This window comes from Haemorhous mexicanus, chromosome 3 (assembly GCF_027477595.1).
Source record: "Haemorhous mexicanus isolate bHaeMex1 chromosome 3, bHaeMex1.pri, whole genome shotgun sequence".
Classification (NCBI taxonomy): Eukaryota; Metazoa; Chordata; class Aves; order Passeriformes; family Fringillidae; genus Haemorhous; species Haemorhous mexicanus.
Genome location: NC_082343.1, coordinates 50,246,571 through 50,265,672, shown reverse-complemented (window position 1 = coordinate 50,265,672; position 19,102 = coordinate 50,246,571). Strand labels below are relative to the sequence as shown.

At 43.4% G+C, this 19,102-nt stretch overlaps 1 protein-coding gene across 3 annotated transcripts in view; it reads left to right on the top strand.

Moving 5' to 3' along the window:
- Window positions 1-11,583: 11,583 nt before the first annotated feature.
- GRM1 (glutamate metabotropic receptor 1) overlaps window positions 11,584-19,102 on the top strand; it is a 177,425-nt gene continuing 169,906 nt past the window's right edge. For all 3 annotated transcript variants that reach the window (XM_059843359.1, XM_059843361.1, XM_059843360.1), the window contains exon 1: window positions 11,584-12,448. In XM_059843359.1, coding sequence (XP_059699342.1) covers window positions 11,686-12,448 — 763 coding nt within the window. In that variant the 5' untranslated portion in view covers window positions 11,584-11,685. The remainder of the gene's footprint in view (window positions 12,449-19,102) is intronic.

Here is a 19,102-nt window from a genome sequence, read left to right as displayed (position 1 = left end):
CTAATTTGAGTGATCTTTAAGATACTTATAAAGTGAAGTAACATAAGAACAGCCCGCTCCCAAGCAGTCTTTATTGTTTGTCCTTCAGCTGCAGATACTTCCCTATCTCACAGGCCTGAACTATTATATGCTAAACAAATAGCTTTCTGCTGAATAGCTGACTTCCAATACACAATTACCATAATTATTGTAGGTATTGTACACTTCTGTCCACAGAGTAAGAACTGCATCTAATCAGAATTATCCCATAAACTGTGTAAAGATTTGATACTCCTTACCAGCACTGAATGCAGATTGCCTTCAAAGCAAAGGTTTCTGAATACATTATCTACACTATGAAATTAAAAATAGCATCCAACTGAATAACATCTTCCTCTCACCCACATTTCATATCTTCAACCAAGATAGTTAAATCGGAAAAAGAGATAAAGCAGTTTAATCTCAGCATCCTAAAATGTACAATTTACAACTGTGAAATGTTAAGAGACTTTTTTTAACACTCCTTAGAGATCTTCCACACTCTCACACACACCCTGCAGCCTCAAGGAGCCACTGTGAACTCTGGTCTTGCAGCATCAGCTCTTCCTTTGACACCTAATGGGCCAAGTTTTCTGTTTCTTCAGCTGTGAAGGTTTTGAACTAGAAAGTATATGCGGAGGTGGAAGGCATAGCTGAAAACAGGTGTGGTCTTCACTTCACAGAATAATACTTCCTCTGAATTTTTACTGGGTAGACTTATTTTTGTTTTAGTTTTACTGTAATTTTAAATTTTACTATATTAGAAAGGAATGAACAAAACTAAAAATGGAGTAGCTAACCAAAGCTGAAGGCAGTCTTCTCACCACATATCCCTGGATTCCTCTCCTTACCCTCCTCCTCAATTTCTAAAAGAAAAAATGAGGTCAAAACCTTAAAAGCTGTGTTAAATGAGGGTGGAGTTAAGCATATGTCCAAATATTATTTGGGATTAAGTCCTATGCATGTGGCATCAGTCTATGTACATGTAGTCACAAAATGAAAGCACACAAAGAATTTTCATGTGGATTTGGGCTGAATCAAATTTTAGGATGATTTAGAAAATTGATTGAAAATGTGTTATTTGAGTGGTGCATTTTACATTGTCTGGTAAAGGAGAGCAAGAAGAAAGAGTGATGTACAGATTTGTATCCCCTGTGGACAATGGTTGGAATTTAGAGAAAAATAAAAGCCAGCTAAAGAAAATATAAACTAAGTGCAGGTACTGTTTAGAAATCAGAAACACAATAGGAATTGAGATGCAGCATAAACTGCAGGACAAGCATTAGTTGCATTTAAATAAAGACATGGAAATCAATAGCTGTCTATTACTGTAGTGACAGCAGCTGCCAAATTGGTTGAGCTGGTTTGGGTTAATTTATTGGAGACTTATGGTTTGCAGCTAAATAAAAAGTGCAGTAGTGATGAAAGGAGTCTTTTTAGAAGCTGTTGCTAAGAAAAGAGGAAACAAAACCAAGCATATGCTATGAAAACAAGCACATGCTATATTTATTGAGAAAACATCCTCTAGAATAAAATTAAAGACTAAGCCATTAAATTAGTATGTGTTTTCACAACAGACTTGTACAGACAACTTGAAAACCACAAGGACACACTGTTTACATAGAATCATCCTGTATATGTGGACATTCTCTAAACAATGCAACTAACTGCTATTTAGACATTTTCTCTTTAGTGAGTTCTCCAATTTATTGAAGCAAAGGTTGATTACCTGTGACTATTATTTACAGTATGGCAATGTATTCAGCCATGTATTCTCTCTGTCCCTTCATCTGGTCATTGCTAAACAAGATTTGAGAATCACCCTGTGAGTTACAATTAATAATCTACATGATTTACCTGTAAAGCTACATGATTTACTTACATGAGGGGAATAGGGGTTTTGTGAGGAACCCACTTTCCCACACAAACCTTATAATCAGGCATGTATCATCAGCCTGCTAAATGATTGCTCCACCCTCCACCCCTGAAAGTCATCTCTCGTGAGGACTCAGTTGTACCTTCCCAGGACAGAGACCCCCCCATCCTGCAGCTGGCCCAGAGCTGTGCTGCCTGGGCACCTGCTTGCAACTGCTGGTTATTTCATAGAATCATAGTATGGTTTGGGTTGGAAGGGGCCTTAAAGTCCTTCTAGTTCCAAGCCCCCTGCCCTAGGCCAGGACATCTTCCCTTAGACCAGGTTGCTCAAAGCTCCATTCAACTTAATCCTAAACATTTCCTGGAATGGGGCTTCCACAGCTCCTCTGGGCAACCTATATCCGTGCCTCACTTCCCTCAGAGCGAAGAATTTTACCTGTCTCTCTCCCAGTGTGGGTATTTATGTTGGTCTACTTCTTTTGCTTGACTACTGACATTCAAAAGTTTGGACAAATGTATTTATCTTTGAGACCTTTCCAAATTTCAGTGAATTTTTTTCCTCAATTGCCTTCTGAATATTTTTGGTATTTTGTCAGGAAGGGCTGTGGAGGCAATAGGCACAGTTAACATGCTGGCTATATTTCCTTAGACAAGTGGATAAAAGTGTTCTTTAATTGAGTGAGGCTCTTCTCTTTGAGTTTTCTTCACTGCTCCTGGCCTTCCTTTTGGATCATTTTCAATTCAGCCCCGTGTCTACAAATAGTATAGTTAGATTTTTTTAAAGAAACTAATGGTTTTAGATGAATTCTTAATGTCCAATTCAAAGTGTATGAGAGGGTCTGGTATTTCAGAACATTGTTATTTTAATGTTTATAGAAAATCAGAACCTGTTAATGCCTTGTAAGCATGTTTTGCTCAGGTAGAGCCAAAAAATTATAATAGTGTTTAGGGAAGATAATCAGGAAAGCAAACATCCAAGTATAGTGTTTGGAGCACTGTGATCTAATCCATGAACCAAATGTGAGCCATTATCATAAGTGGGTAGTTGATATAAATGAAATATTGTCTGCTTTGAGAAAGAATGGCAAAAGGCAACTAGTGATGGAAACTCAAGATAAAAAGCATTTGAATGTACTTACTGAGGACAGGCATTCACAGCCAGTGAATTCAAGCTGCTGGATCAGCTGGACTTGAGCCATTTTATCACCCGTGGTCGTGTTACACTTGATGTTTGTTTTCCAGCCTTAATAAATGCAATCTTTGTGATAAATCCATAGTTAGGTCAAACAGAGTTGCCTTGGTGGACAAGAGAGTGAATGTCTGATTCTGGAGGAACTGGGATGCTGGGATTTGAAGCACCCCAAGGACCAACCAGTCATAGCAACAGGCTGAGGAGCCAGGCAACCCAGTGAGGATCAACATCTTGACATCCCTGCAGTGGCAGGTGGCCAGTGAGACAGTGCAGCCACTTCACCAGAAGGAAGTCACAGAGAAAAAGCAATTAATGTGTCATCAAAGCCACAGCAGCATACTGTCAGGGAAATGAGGGGAAAGAGAGCTACAACAATGATTCTAATAGATCCTGAAGTAATGAAATGCTTCCAGAAATGCATTGCTTGGATGGAAAGTTAAAATAATAAAGTCTGTGCAATTTCTATCATCAAGGCAACTCCTTATGATGACTATAAATAAGTATTTAAAGAAACATATGTCATCTGATACTGTTCTCTTTTTTTGTTATAGCACAGAAGATGTCAGTAAATGTGTAAGCACATAGTGAGAACTATTTTTTATAGTGCTGTGAACTATCCAGAAAAGCACTAGGAACGGTGCTTTTCTGCATCAATGTTTTGAACAAATGTATCAAGTAATTTGCAAATAGTTGGAGGAGCATAGTTTGTGCACCATATCCTCATTCTATTTCTGGGTATCAGATTCTTGTTGTGTATGTCTTGCTTTAAGTAATAGCTATATATTAAAAATAAATACAGTATTATGTGGTATTTTATGAGAAAACTCATGGGTTAAGATGAAGACAATTTAATATGGAAGCAAAAGCCATTCATGGAAACAAAACAAAATAAGGAATTAATTCCCTGCTTCCCATGGGCAGATAGTTATCCAGCCATCCCCAGGAAAGCAGAACTCCATGATGTGTAGCAGTCACTTGGGAAGAAAAACACCATTACTCCAAATGCCCCCTCCTTCCTCCCTCTTCCTCTGGCTCTATATGCTGAGTGTGATGTTGCATGGTTTGAATTATCCCTTTGGTCACTTGGGGTTGGCTGTCCCAGCTGTGTCCCCTCCAAAACCCTTGTGCACCCCCAGTGTCCTTGCTGGTGGAGTGGGGTGAGAGACAGAAAAGGGCTTGGCTCTGTATGAGTGCAGCAGTAACAAAGACATCTCTGTGTTACCTTTCTGTTATCTCTGCATTGTTTCCAGCACAAATCCAAGCCACAGCCCTGCACCAGCCTCTGTGAAGAAAATTAACTCTATCCCAGCTAAAACAAGTGATGTGCTATTCTTTCACATTGCATACATTTAGAAAAATAATGAAAATAATGATTGTGAAACTAGAACAATAGGCTGGAAGTTCCCCTAGCTGACATCTCTGAGTTCATTTACAACCAGCTATAGCAAGAAAAAAGTGAATAAAGCTGACCAGTCTGCTGGCAGTGATTTTAAGGCATCCTTTCCATCCTGCCTGAACAATCGCAAATGCATAGAGGAGGTGCAGTGCAGAAAATGAGATCATTTCAGTTAAAGGTCACCACAAAATCCTACTATCTTTAAGGTATTCCATTCCTCCTTTTATTTGCTATTGCAGTCTTTAAAAATAGGCATTTAGGGAAGCTGATAAAGTATCTTGTATACACTCTTACATAAACAGCGACAGACCGCAAAAGGAAAAATTAACATCTGGAGGTATTCAACATGTTAATTTGGGTTTTTTTCCTTTTCTTTTTAAGCGCTGGAAAAGTTCTATATAGTATGTCAGGTATTTATCACACATTGTTTACTTGCTAAACTGATATTTGTAAAACTTTCTCTGATTCTTTAGTCATGTGTAAAAGAATATCACTTTCTCTCAAAAGACTGCTAGCCTTTTCCATCTCTGATATTTGCAATTTTTAATAATTTTTTCCTTATTTTTCTTTTTTACAAAATGTTTATAAGAGTTCTGTGTGGAGAAATGAAGGGCAAAACAGCCAGTAAACACAGAGCTGTTTTCTTCAGTGCTTGCTGTAGTCATGGGGAAAATTTCAGAAATTACTAGCTGGGTGCAGTTTCTCTCTGAGCAGTGCAGAGCTGTGTTGCTACATTGCACAGCTGGAGTAAACTTTCCATCTTCACAAGTCACTGGTGGCATTTGTAGCTGCAATCTGCAGCATAAGGTCTTTCTTACCCTCGGCTGCAGTCTGAAAGCCGAGATGGCAGGAGAGAGCAGGAACACCTTTCCCTCATCCACACAGCAAGGACTTCCTTTCCATATGTAGGTGTTACCAGTTTTCACTGGTACCAGGCTGAATTCCTGCAGATGGCTTTACAAAGAGCTGTCCTTGAAAATCACTGGAAAATTTGGCTAGCTGATGCTTCAGCTGCCATATTTCCCACAGAGTACCAAATCTGTCTCCATAAGGGATGGTGACTTCTCGTTAAATTACTTGTCCTGTTAGTTACAATCTAATTAAGTAGACCTGTCTCGTTAATTTGTATTAAATCCCATATATCCAAGGTGCTGTCTCTCCTTTCTCACTTATATAAGTCCCTGCCTGGTGAGTTCAGCCAGAATGATTCAGACTGACATTTCCAAATTAAATTAGAAGTCTGTGGATTTTAAATGGACAGTCTGATGCTCAGGAACTGTGGACCTTTGACTTTGAAATGCACTTTTCTTTTTGGCCTGATGTAGCGTAAGCTTGTTGGAATGCAAGTCCCAGCAGAAATTTATCTATTTACTCATGTTGTTTCTCAGGGGATAATTTCAGGGAAATTAGGGAATTTCAGGGCAAGGGGGTTTTATCAAAATTAATCAAACTGGATAGAATTGATGTAAGTGATGTTGTAAACATTGTGGAGCATTTTGGCCTAGGGGGCACCCTAAGTACATTTTTGCAGTTAGAAATAAATGCAGGAATGATTTTAAACATTATTTGGGATTGAACAGTTGTGTTGTTTAGCAAAGAAGACATTCAGCTGACTTCTTATTCACTATTTGGGAGCATCCCCATTGCCATGAGACCGAAATTTGTTTTCGGGTTTCACAAGAGCAGATGCCCAAGAAACCTTCAAGATTTGAGACATACCCTCTCTGTAAGGAATGGAAACCAGCTGCCTTTGACTATTGCTTGGAGGGCACAGGCTTGTGGCAAGGGAACCCTTTGTGAGGTGAGTTTCTGCAGAGGAGAGATCAGGCCTTTTGTTTTCTGAATCACGTTCTTCCAGTCTCTCTCCTTAGCAGCCGGCATGAAGCACTTCTGCTGAAAGTTTTTTAATATTGAGTTATAAAAGCAATCAGTTACGTATTTTTAAATATAGAAAGAATTACTCGTAGCTTGTTAGCAGCTCTGCTAGCCAGAGATGAAAACTGCTGAATGTCTGAATAAATCTGCTCTATTTATCACTTCATGGAGTCTATAATCCTCAGAGAGTGTAAAAAATTTACAAGACATCCCTGAATACTGAATTTTGCCTTGATTTGGATCTCACATTTGTTTGAAAGACATCTGAAATCATAACCAGACAGACACTTTCCTCTTGAGAAAGCCCCAGCAGAGGAACTTTTGTAAAGGATGTAAAATCACCTAAATCTGTAAAATGTGTTGACAACAGTGTGACTTGAGACAGTGGGCAAGAGGGTGTTGGATGACTACCAATGTTAGCTTTCAAATTTCTGAGAATTCTTGGGTTTCAAGTGGTGCCTATTCCTGTCCAAATAAAAAAAAAAAGATAAATGGAGAGTAACCCCATACAGTCATAGGTTTGTGTAGAAGCTATTGCAAGTTTCTAAACATCTCAGAAGTGAGTCCTAAATTTCATGGGTTAATCCTATTTAATTTTAATGGATCTACTAGTACAAGGAACAGCTGAGCAATCAGACCTTTACAAAGCTCCATATATACAGACATCGATCCATTTATGTTCATTTCTTAGCTGTTGCAGCAAATAAATGTAAGCAATCAAAACTTAAAAATGCCGTTGCTTTATTTCTTACAGATAGGGCAACTTGAAAGCCTAAATACAAGAAAAGAGGTAAAAAACAATGCTGTAGCTGGCACATTTTAAACAAAAACCTATGAGAAATATTTACTTTGCTAAGAGAAAAGGAGAACATTCAAATGTTAGTAAGATTAAATCCCTGTTTTATCTGAACAAGCCTTCTAGATGATGATTCCTAATCTTCGGTCACAAGCAAACAATTCAGTATCTACAATAGTGGGCTACCTATGCATGTTTTGCATGCACAATGTTTATATGTAGCAGGTGACATTTTTAAATCATTAAAAGAAAGCAGCTAAGTGAGCAGAATAAAGAGGGTTGGAGACAATTTATCAGATAGCTGAAATATGTTTTAACTTATTTCAGACAGGAACACATGAGCTTTCTACTTGTTTCCAGGGCAGAATAAAATTGTATAACTTTAGCAGCATTGATCCTTGCAGAATAGCTTTAAATCTCCCCAATAATTTAGTTGGAGAGTCTGTACAGCTAGGCAGTCAATCTGGCTTATCTCTCTTGGTAGGAAGTAGAGGAGGGAGTAGCCAAGTTAGGGAAACCAAAAGTGGGATTTCAACAAACCAGGTTTCCAGGCTTCAGCCATTGCTACTCCAAACAAATCTCCTTTCAAACCATTTTTTGCAATACACTGGCCTTTCTCATAAAAGCTGAACAGAACTTATCCAATAGAAAATTTTCTGTTGAAAGAGATAATTCTGATGAAATAGGAGTAGAAAAAAGAATTTTTTGGGAAGAAATACTGGAACATCCATTTTATGTTAATGATTGATTTTATCAGAAGTAAAAACTGTTCTGCATTATATAAAATGTCTAAAAAGAAAATAGAACAAAACACTTTGGATGCATCAAAACAGAATATTTCAATCAACCTCCAAGTGATTTTTAAATTGTGTAACATGGGAATATGAAAATTTTTCACTTGTCCTTCATTTCACAGAGGAAAAATATTCAACAGCAGGCAATTTCCCTTGGAAAGGAATCACTGCTTACACGACAGCTCCAGCCTTGCTCTGGTTTTGCCCCGATTCCCTGCTTGATGGCAGCTCATATCTCTGCAAAAAATGCAGTCCCATGTAGTGCCTCAAGGATGGTTACCAGATAACAAAGGGACCATATGCTAAAAAATTTGTGAAGGTAGTAGGACTGGGGACATGGGTTGTTTCTGAGGGGAGAAATACTAGATCTGTGGGACACAACAGGATCAGGAGGTGTAGGAGTCAGGGACAAAAGGCAGTGGGATGACTCTTTGTGGGGCAAAGACAGCAGTGCCAGTGGTTGCCCAGATACTTCCCCTTGGGCAAAGCCTTTGCTTCCCCCATGATGGAAGGGAAGATCAAAGCTACTGCAATCCTAGTGCTGTCTTTCCCTGGCCTTTCCTAAAAATATCTCAGATGTCTTCATATGAGCCCCAGACTTCTGCCCATTTCCATCTACTCCCACCTGCTGCTGCAGGGGTGGGAGAGGCAGCATTTGCAGCCATGGCTGGGCATCAGGACCCAGTGACCTGCTTTCCAGTCTCAGCAAAACTCAGACCATCACTGAGGGAAAACAGCTCTGTGTGACAGCTCTGCATGAGCCTCAGCATAAAGACCTGCTGTCTTTCCTGAGTGCCAGGTTAGAGGGGTTGAAGGCTACAGGGTGCTATATGTTGGGAAGAACCAGTGGAAGCATTTGCAAGTTTCTCTTGCCAAAGTCAGAGAAGCAAACCAAAACTTAACTTCTGGAATAATTTGCTGGTGTGCTGCAGGCTTGTTGTGTCAAGGGCAGAAACTAAAGTTTAATCATTAAAACGTGGGTGAAGGGGAACTTGTTCCCCCTTTTGTGCACATCTGAATGCCTCTCCAGATCTGGCCCTGGCAGAACTGCCCTAGGCTGGCCTTGGGGAAGCTTCATGTCCACAGGCAGAGGACAGGCAATCTTTCTGACCCTGGTTCCCTCCTTGGGAAACATTACCTGCAGGGAAAGAGGGCACCAGCAACCCCTGGGCTGAGTCCTCCATAATAAACAGAGCTTGTGGATAAACACAGTGCAGACAAATAACTAGCTTTGTGACAATAAAATCAGCTGAGATATTGACACAAGGAGAAGACACCCCTGAGGCAGCACTCACTGCAAACCCGTCTCTGAATGAGCAATAGTTAAATGTTTGTCCTTGCCTCTTTCTTTCAAAAGTAGGGCAAATATCTATAGAGTTCCCAGCGGGGAGGTAATCTAACTTTAACTTTCATACAGTCAAGTAAAACACCCGAGACCTGTGTTAGGGATGCAAGCAGGTCGTCTGAATTATGATTATTCAATCTGGTATTATTTTAATCTGGCATGCCTCTCACGTGCTTCATTTAGGTTCATCTTGACCTGAAAACTGCAATCTCAATGCCTTTTATGCCTTTATCTTTACAGGTGATTTACCTTGTTGCAGCGCATTTTTTCTGTTTTGGTTTTTTTTCCCCTCAATATAAATAACTATTTTAATAGTGAAGCCCTGCCCGTGAGGCAGAACGGCACATTTCATTGTCTCGGGTCTCCCGAGCGTGGTCTGGGTCCCCTTTTAGCAGCAGCCTCTTGCTTTAAGTCTCGCTCTTGCTAATTGAGGCAGGGAGATAATGAAATAGGAGCCACGGGAGGTGAGAGCCAACGCCTCCCCTGCAGCCGCAGCGTGCTCCGTGTGATGTTTCCTTACTCGTTTACAAGACAATAGCCGAAAAAAATTAAGGAGGGGGAGAAGATGACTGAACCTTCTGTATGAGATAATGGATGAGCCCGGGATGACCTGTTTTTTTCCTTGCCGTGGAGCGGTGCTGAAGACAGAGGGCACCCGCGCCCAGCCCACAGCCGTCGCCCCGCCGCCAGCGCGCCAGCTCGGGGCGGCCGGAGAGCCGCCAATGCCCGCTCCCAGCAGGCAGGGAGCCACTGCCTCACCCGGCCAGGTACGTCTCAGGGGTGACCCTCCGAGCGGACCGCGGGGCTCAGCCGTGGGCCGGCCCGCGGGGCAGGCACGGCGAGCAGATGGCCCCGGGGAGACGGGGCTGCGGGGCTGCCCGCGGGAGCCTGCTCCGGGAGGCTCTGCCCGCCGGCGGGTGCGGACGCGCAGCCAGGACGGCGGCTCCCCTCAGAGCGTCGCCTTCCTCGGGACCGTGTCCAGCCCCCCGCGCCGCTCGGCGGACAATGCAGTCCCGCGGGCCCCGGCACCCCTGCCCGCCGGCGGGGAGGGATGGAGCGGCGGCCGGCGCGGGGCGGTGCGTGCCGCGGGGGACTCCGGGCGCCGGGAGGGGTGTGCGGGTGTGTGAGTGTGTGTGTGTGCGAGCGGTGCGTGTGTGTGTGTGCGCCAGCCACGGTGCGTGTGCATCCGGGGACAGCGCGGCAGCAGCGCCTGGCGGGGGGCAGAAGTTTTGGGGAAGCGCCCCGCAGTGCTGGCGGGCGGCCGAGCCGGCGGTGGCGGGGCCGGGACAGCGGGACACTGGAGCGCCGGGGCAGCGGGGGGTCAGCGAGACAGAGGCTGCGGGCAGGGAGCACCGGGACAGCGAGGCAGCGGACGGGGGAGCAGCGGGGCCGGGGCCCGCGGTCCGCGCTGCTCCGGCTGCGGGCGCTGTCTCGGGTGCTGACGGCTCCTCGAGCAACGGGAGGCGGCAGCCGTGGCATCTTCCCTCCCAGCCCGGCGTTTCCAGCCGCCAAGCTCTGTGGCCGGGCTCGCCGCCGCTCCCCGCCCGAAGCCTCTCTGCACGGCAGGCGTGCTGGTAAGGCACATCGGGGCTTTGCCCGCGGTTGCCTTAGTAACTAATATGTATTTTCCCCTGCTTTCATGTGTGTGTCCCTGACTGGATTACAGTTTTGCCCCCTACACACGGAAAAGTTAAACTGTAGAGTGCTTTTTTTCTTCCTCTCTTCGCTGACCTTTAAATGACATTTCCCGTGGCTGGCAGGGCAGACCGCTCGCTTTCTCTTTTTACTCACATTATGGATGGAGAAAGGAGATGTCTAAACTGAGAAAGATGCCTTCAGGTAATCAGAATGCAAAGAAAGAAGCGCTTGTCACTCTGCTTTCAGGGCTGGGGCCGCTGGGGCCGGGCTAGGGCTCTTCTCTGACGAGCTGCCTACCACAGAAACTTTTAAAACTTCCCGGGGGCAGAGGGGGTGTGTGTACTGGCTGGAGATGTGGGAAGTAGCCGTCTTGGCTTGAAATGCAGATGCACAAAGGATTGTAGAAACTCAACATATGTGAATATGCATGATCGCATATCAAGGCAAAAAAGTACGATTTAATCCCTCTTGAAACTTTTTGTTGAGCATCTTACTGAAGCACATTGCCTTGGGCTTTTGAGAAAGCAGACATCTCTAACTGTGCAGGGTTGCTTTATGTAGCTCAGGTTTGACATCGATTTCCTGGTTAACCTGTTTTATCCCCTCTTTCTATGCCACCAGGTTAAAAGTCACTAGGATGACGGCTGTCTTGGCACCTTCAAGAGTGATGCTGTGAGGCTTCGCTGTGATGGTATTTGGAGCAACCTGGCCGTTGTCGGGGAGAAGCAGATGCCATTTCCTACATGTCCTTAAACCATGTGCAGGCAAGGGGAGCCCATGAAATTTGTAACCTGGATCTGGATGACATCGTGCAACAAAATGATTGGGGTGCTGCTGGTCTTTTTCCCTGCTCTGCTGCTGGAGATGGACGTGCTGCCCAAGAGTGGGGATCGGAAAGTTCTTCTCTCTGCAGGCTCCTCACAGCGGTCGGTGGCTCGGATGGACGGGGATGTCATCATCGGGGCCCTCTTCTCTGTCCATCACCAGCCACCAGCCGAGAAAGTGCCCGAGAGGAAGTGCGGGGAAATCCGGGAGCAATACGGCATCCAGAGAGTCGAAGCCATGTTTCACACTTTGGATAAAATTAATGCAGACCCGGTCCTGCTACCTAACATCACCCTGGGCAGCGAGATCCGAGACTCCTGCTGGCACTCCTCTGTGGCCCTGGAGCAGAGCATCGAGTTCATTCGGGACTCTCTCATCTCCATCAGAGACGACAGGGATGGAGGCACCCGCTGCATTTCCGACTCGCAGACCCAGCCCCAGACCAGAGTGAAAAAGCCCATCGCGGGGGTCATCGGCCCCGGCTCCAGCTCAGTTGCTATCCAAGTCCAAAATCTGCTCCAGCTCTTCGACATCCCCCAGATCGCCTACTCTGCCACCAGCATCGACCTGAGCGACAAAACGCTGTACAAGTACTTCCTCAGAGTGGTCCCCTCCGACACGCTGCAGGCCAGGGCCATGCTTGACATCGTCAAGCGTTACAACTGGACCTACGTCTCTGCCGTGCACACGGAAGGTGGGTATGGGGCAGCCCCCGCCTTCCCGGGCCGGCCCCGGGGCGCTGCGCCCTCCGCGGCGGCTCCGCAAGGATGCGCCTGTGCCGGGTCACCGCCGGCACCGGGCCCGGGGGTGCGGCTCCTCCCCGGGAAAGCGCCGTTCGCTGCCACCCGCGGCGACCGTAGGGCCAACGTGGAGAAGCGGGGAGGGGGGGGGGGGTGCGGGGGTGCCGTTCAGGGGGGCGGAGGGGTCCCCCGGCTGCGAGCAGAGGGAGCGGGGCTCGGCGGCGCAGGAAGGCATCGGGCGTCTCCTCGGCGGTGCCGGCGCTTTCCCCATTCGCCCACAGAGTGGTTCGCGTGTTTGTAAATAAAAGTTAACAGATGTGAGCAGCTGGGTGCGGGGCGGACAGCCTCGCCCCTCCGGTTGGGCCGGGGCAGGTCCGTGGGGCTGTTGAGTCCGTGGGGCTGTCCGGGCGTGGGGCTGATGCGCTCGGTCGCTACCATCGCCGGGAGTTTAACAAAACGGGATCAGGGCTCGGCAGAGACTCCAGGATTAGCTGCTGGCTTTGCTGCGTGTGAACTGATTTCCTGGCTCTGCGAATTGTGAGGAAAGAAACCTGAAAATCCCTCCCCTGCCAAGGTAGTCCCTGCAAAGCCAGGTGCCGCGGGAAAGGACAGGCAGAGGCTCATGAATCTTGTCTGCAGCTTGAGCAGTAGTCAAAGCTATCGCTCTGCACAATATGTTCATAGTCAACAGGTCTTCTTAATTTTAAATATCAAACGAAAAATAGCAATAATAGCGTTATTTTAAAGAGGAGACATTGGTTTATAGCCAGGCTATGTGGACCAACAAAAATTGCAACAGTAATTGCATTTGATAGAAAATAAATTTGCGATATATTATTGTGATATTTCTGTAGTCCAGTTGTGGTCCTCAGAATGGGATTTCTAAGTATAAAATTGCATATCTGACCAAGTTATTGCTATGGCTTTGCAACTATTCTGTTTATCTGAGTGTATCTCCTGTATGGATTTGATTTATGATTCCCTGTGCTTACTGAGCTGACTCCACACCTTTCATTCTCACAGAGATGACTAAATAAAATGAGGTAAGAACATATATTGCGACCAAAAAAAAAAAAAAAGAAAAAAAAAAAGAAAAAGAATCTCCAGGAAGGGTTACATATTTACAACATTTAAAAGGGAACTGGATTGATCTGGACACCAAAACCAGAAAATGCTGCAATTTGAGGGGGCTGGGGGACAAGTGAGAGCATGAAGCAATGACCTGACATTTGCAGTTCATTTATGCCCTATTCAGATGAGAAAATGAGCTGCTAGCAAGACTCCAACATGAGCTATTAAGATTTTCTATTGTTGACAGATATGATTAGATCCTGTGGCCAGGATGACAAATAAACATGAAAGGGGCAAGTTCTTTGCTGATCTAAATAGCCATCTCTCCCTTCAAGGCACTCGGGGGTGCTCTGCTAACTCACTGTGCCTGAGGAGTTGCCTGAAGGGCCTGGCAGCATCTCTGTCCCACTCCTGTTAGCATTAGTGGACCTTACCTCTTTTGGAACAGACAACACCCTCTGAAGGTTCATTTTAGAAAAAGATCATTATAAGCAGCAACTTCAGTCATTCCTTTTGAGAAATTTTAATTAGATACCTATTTTTATGAATGTTACTGACTGATGAAAAATAATTGTTGCAAGATATTTTTAGACTTCTGAAGTGGTACTTTTAAAAATAGGAGTAGCCCACAGGGCAACACTCCTCTTAGGAGAGGTCACAACAATTTCACAGATCATGCAGCTTGAGATTCAAATTTACTTTTTTGTTATTAATCTGTGTCTGCCATTCGTTTATTGTTAAATTAAAGAAAAAAAATGTCACTGAAATTACGTAACAAGCTTTAACTTCTGCATTTCTTTCCAGACAGACAAGTTTTTTACCCCACCCAATTGGTGTTGGATAGATTCCAAAGGCTTTTTTTCCTTCTATTTAAAGTGAAGCTAGTATTCATGAAAATCGGTGTAAATGGCTGCATTTCTGTTGTTTCAAATCCCATGCATTCACTTTATTGTTAAGAGTGAAATCACTCTTCAAAGACAACACAAAGCCACTCTGAATAACAGTCTGAGCAGAGCTGCTCCATCCATGCTATGTTTGGAAATAGGGGGATAAAGTGTAGTCAGAAACATTCCTCCTACACAATTACTCATAGGCCTCTACACAGTCTTTATGGTGGGCTGCAAAATGTGCTGGGAGGAATTCTAGGGTATCACTGCTTGGAGAATCTCTTCAGCAGAAACTGTGAGGAAAGGGCATGTTTCTAGGAAATGCACAGGATGACATTGTGAAGAAGTTAATTCCTTTCCCTTCCAAGATCCAGTTTGGCCCCCTTTCCAGAGCAGGAGAGCTGCTTTCTTCCTACCTGACCTCTGGTTCTCATGGGAATGGACAACGTTTAGCTCTTGTAGGCGCCCAGCCACAAGGGGATGCAGTGAGACCACTGAGCTCACTGACTGCTTGCGCCAGCAAAGCACACTCCTCAGTCCTCACTGACCCAGGGCAGGGTCAAAGAAACTGCCCAGACAGATGAGCCCTTTCCCAGCCTGAACCCTCCAGCTCCTCTGCTTACCCTTCCTCTGCTCCTGCAGCCGAACTGAAGTTGGCTGAATGCCCAAACCAATACCTGGGTACACAGTTAAGCTTTAATGATAATCAGAAATAAATAGCACACAATTTGTTGCCCAAGTTTCTTAACATGAAGGCTATACATGCCATTAGAATGAACATAAAGAGGTCATCCATATAAGATGATGTCTTTAAGTAGTTTGCATTTGACATGGAAATTTTTCCTTCATGTGCCAATATGATAATTAATAAGTGATGATGATTTTTAACTACACTCAGTCTCCACACTCTGGTACATGAAGCTGCATGGAGATGTGCCAGATCTGTTGGGTTTTTTTACACAGTCGTTTATTAAGAAGAATGAACATTATCTGGGTTAAAACTTTTCAGTCAATAAAATCTGTTTTCAAAGGTCCACATAACACGTTAGATTAAAATTTGCACATAAAACTCCACATTAAAGAAGAAAGAAAGGGGTTTAGTTATTTTATTATGTATCTCAGTTAAGCATAGTTGCCCATCATGAGAGTCAGTTTTTCCCAGAGTGGGCAACAGTCATTAAATGCTGCAACAAATGTGTGCATTTGTCAGTGTAAGGCTGTATGACCATATAGCGGTTGCAAAGCATTCTCAAGGCTATTATTCTTTTAAGTTTTCTTCAAAGATAATTCAGTATTGGAGTTTTTGGCATGTCTGCATCTCAAATTTTAGGCTTGAAAGTCATTCTCATCTTGAAATGCACCTAAGTGGATGCTTAAATTTGAGGCAAAGTTTCCTATGGAAATCAAAGGCATCAAAAAGCACATTAGTTAAAATTGGGAACAATCCTTTGTGTGATAAGGGCAGAAGGAATGACACTTGCCAAGAGTAACTTTCCAAGTGAGATATTCTGGACTTTAGCAAGATAACCTCAGAGTCAGGGATTCTCAACTTAGACCAGGCAGCCACTGGTGCTTTGGTAACACTGTGAAGAATTACAGGGGACACTTTCTTCCTTTCCTGGGGAAGAGCCCCCGGGCTGACCCCAGAACAAGGCAAGAGATAGCAAGCACCACTGCTGTGCTACTTCTATGCTGAAGGCAGAGAAAATTAATTTTTGGGGTTGCCACCAGAAAATGAAGAGTGATTATGAGATCGCTGGAGGTTACACTGACTTCCAAATCCCACTTGCCAACTGCACCCTGGCTAGTGATCAGCATGAAGTCTCCAGCAAATCCCTCACTTTTCCTGTTCCTCTTGTACAGGGAGCAGGAGAGATGATGGTGTAAGAAGTCCTTTTATCACCTCATCTTCTAAGTACCCCACTTCTGAATAAGCTAATAGAAATACTTAGCACCTGTACCTGGATTCCATTTCAATCATTGCCTACCTGTTAGCCTTATGAAATGTATGTGAGCATTCATTTGAATGCTGTTTTCAATTTATGGACCATGCTTAAGCTTTATTGTACAAATACCCCTTTATAAACAAGATTTCCATCCCAACAGATTAACATGCAGACTTTGCAGAAGCAACTTTGGAAATGAAATGATTAAGATAATTGCACCAAATTTGGACTGTTCAGATATTAATTTTAGAGAACAGTGAGATGTTTCTGGTCTTGATTAAATTTTGTCAGATTTGTATTGCCAGGCAGTTCCTTTTTCAAGTATAAGGCTTAAAATGAACTATGACGAAGCAGATGGCACAATTGTAAAGATTTTCAGACCAAAGCAAATGGTAAGTATATAATCTTCACAATAAGTTTTGATAACCTGACTGCTGCATAATATCCATTGTACAGGAAACTCATAAACATGGTTATATGTGTTGGAAAGAGGATGGAAAGGAGCGAGTCCTGCACTTTATTGCAAATTTCACAAGAAAATTGTGAATTTTCACAAGTTCATTCAGTAGAACCTACTAAAGTAGCTTTAGATATGGTGGAAGATAACACTTCTGTTTAAAGATAAGTGGGGCTATATTGATCAAATAGCTCAAAGGAATGATTTTCATAAAATTGTTTTTAATTTCTTGAAGGTGTTTCTGATGATGTTTTATTATAAATTCTATGGTGTCACTCAACGATAAATACTTTTTGATAAAATTATTGTCAGGCAACAGAATAAGGAATTCCAGTACAAATGTTTGGAATTCTAGAGTGCAAGTATTTCTATAGATACCAACAATTACAAAAATGCTCTTATAGGTTAAACTCATGTAGTGGTATGAATTGTGCTGAGATGTGCGTTCATAAATGCAGATTTCACTCTTTTTTTTTTGTGTGCGTTTAACTTGCTTCACTAATCATCTTCAGAGGCTTTGTGACACAAAAAAAAGAAAGGCATATATCCCAAGGAAAGCAGAAATTAGTTTCAAAACAAGTATCCCTACATTGGATGGATCCCATTAATTGTATTAATTAGAAGGTGTTGGGAGAATAATTTTCATAGATTACCATTGGAAAAATTATGGTTGGTGACAAACACTGGAGAGATCAAGAGAAATTCCTTCTTGAAAATATATTGCTTTGCATTACTCCTAAATTCACAAATAGTATAGCTTTTCAACTACACAACTGGCAGCTGCATGAGTTATATCAGCTCGAAAGGTTCATTGAACTCCTGTGCCTGCCTTCTCAGCAATACTGCTAGAGTTCATATTTATCAGTCAGCACAATGCGTTCATTTGTGCTTTATTTTTTCTACATTATGTCCTTGCTATCAGATGTTTATGTCCTACTATCCTTGTTAACTCCTGCAGGCTTCTTGTCTCATGGAAGACTTTTAAAAATGTTAAATGACCTTAACTTTCTCAAAAAACTATGTCCAAATGCCTCTAAAATATACCTTTGAAACTTAGGTTCGTAACATGGAGGTGCTTGCACTGAGGTTTCTTAGATAGAAAACGAAAAGCTAAAAATATGGAGTAAAATGGAGTAAATCATATAACTAAAGCAATGTCACCCACATGAGAAAGATTCTTTAGAGGCCTGATACATCAGTGAGCTGGTAACGGTAGTGAGAGACCAGAAGCATTGCACCTGCCACATGCAGCCCGGAAAAATGCTGATCAAAGTCATTACTAACTGGGGCTCCCTGACCCACATGAAGCAACACAGGGATTTCAGTTCATCTTCTGGGTGGTAGGAGTGCTTGCTGCATAAGCCACTGTCACAGATGGCAGTAATTAACACGTGTGCCTGCAGTGTGAACTGGAGGGCCAGGAATTAATTGCACATGATTGCACCTGAAATAACTGTCCTTTCACCTAAGGAATGCTGAGGGTTATCACCAGAGATGGTTGGAGAGAGGTGTGCAAGGGACAAATGCCATCCAGTGGATAACCAGCTCAGGTTAGCAGACTAATTTTTCATTAGTTTTTTTCTCAAACACTATTGTTGCTATTATTACTATTAATATATGTCTTAAAGAACAATTTCTAAATCTGGTTTGCCAGCAGAAAGTTGGCAGTTGAGAGAGAGGCTGAATATGAAAAGAAACAAGAGCAGGACAGAGCATATCACCACAGTTCCAGTCTGTAGCGAGTTCCCAAGTCCTAGGGCTACCAGCCACCAATGAACATTTCTTTTAGGAGTTTGTCCAATCCCATTTTGTATCATTTATACTTTGGTCTCTAGAGTATCACAGAATCACAGAATGGTTAAGGTTGGAACAGACCACTGGAGGTCATCTAATCCAGCCTCCCTGCTCAAGCAGGGTCCACTAAAGCTTGTTATTCAGGATTTTGTCCAGATGGCTTTTGTATATCTCCTGGGGAGGAGATTCCACAATCTTTCTGGTCAGCCTGTTCCAGTGCTCAGTAACACTCCCAGTAAAGAAGTTCTTCCTCAATCTTATAAATTGATTGTTTCTTGTGTGAAGAAATGTTTCCTTAAAACTATTCTTTGATAACTGCATTACCTTCAGAAGTTCATACAAAACTATTCATCATTTGTTAATCCTGATCATTATTCTGTACTCCCAATTCCAATATGAAATGTGGGTAAGCAGAGCTACGTTCAGTATTCAGGGTGGGTGAATTTCACCATG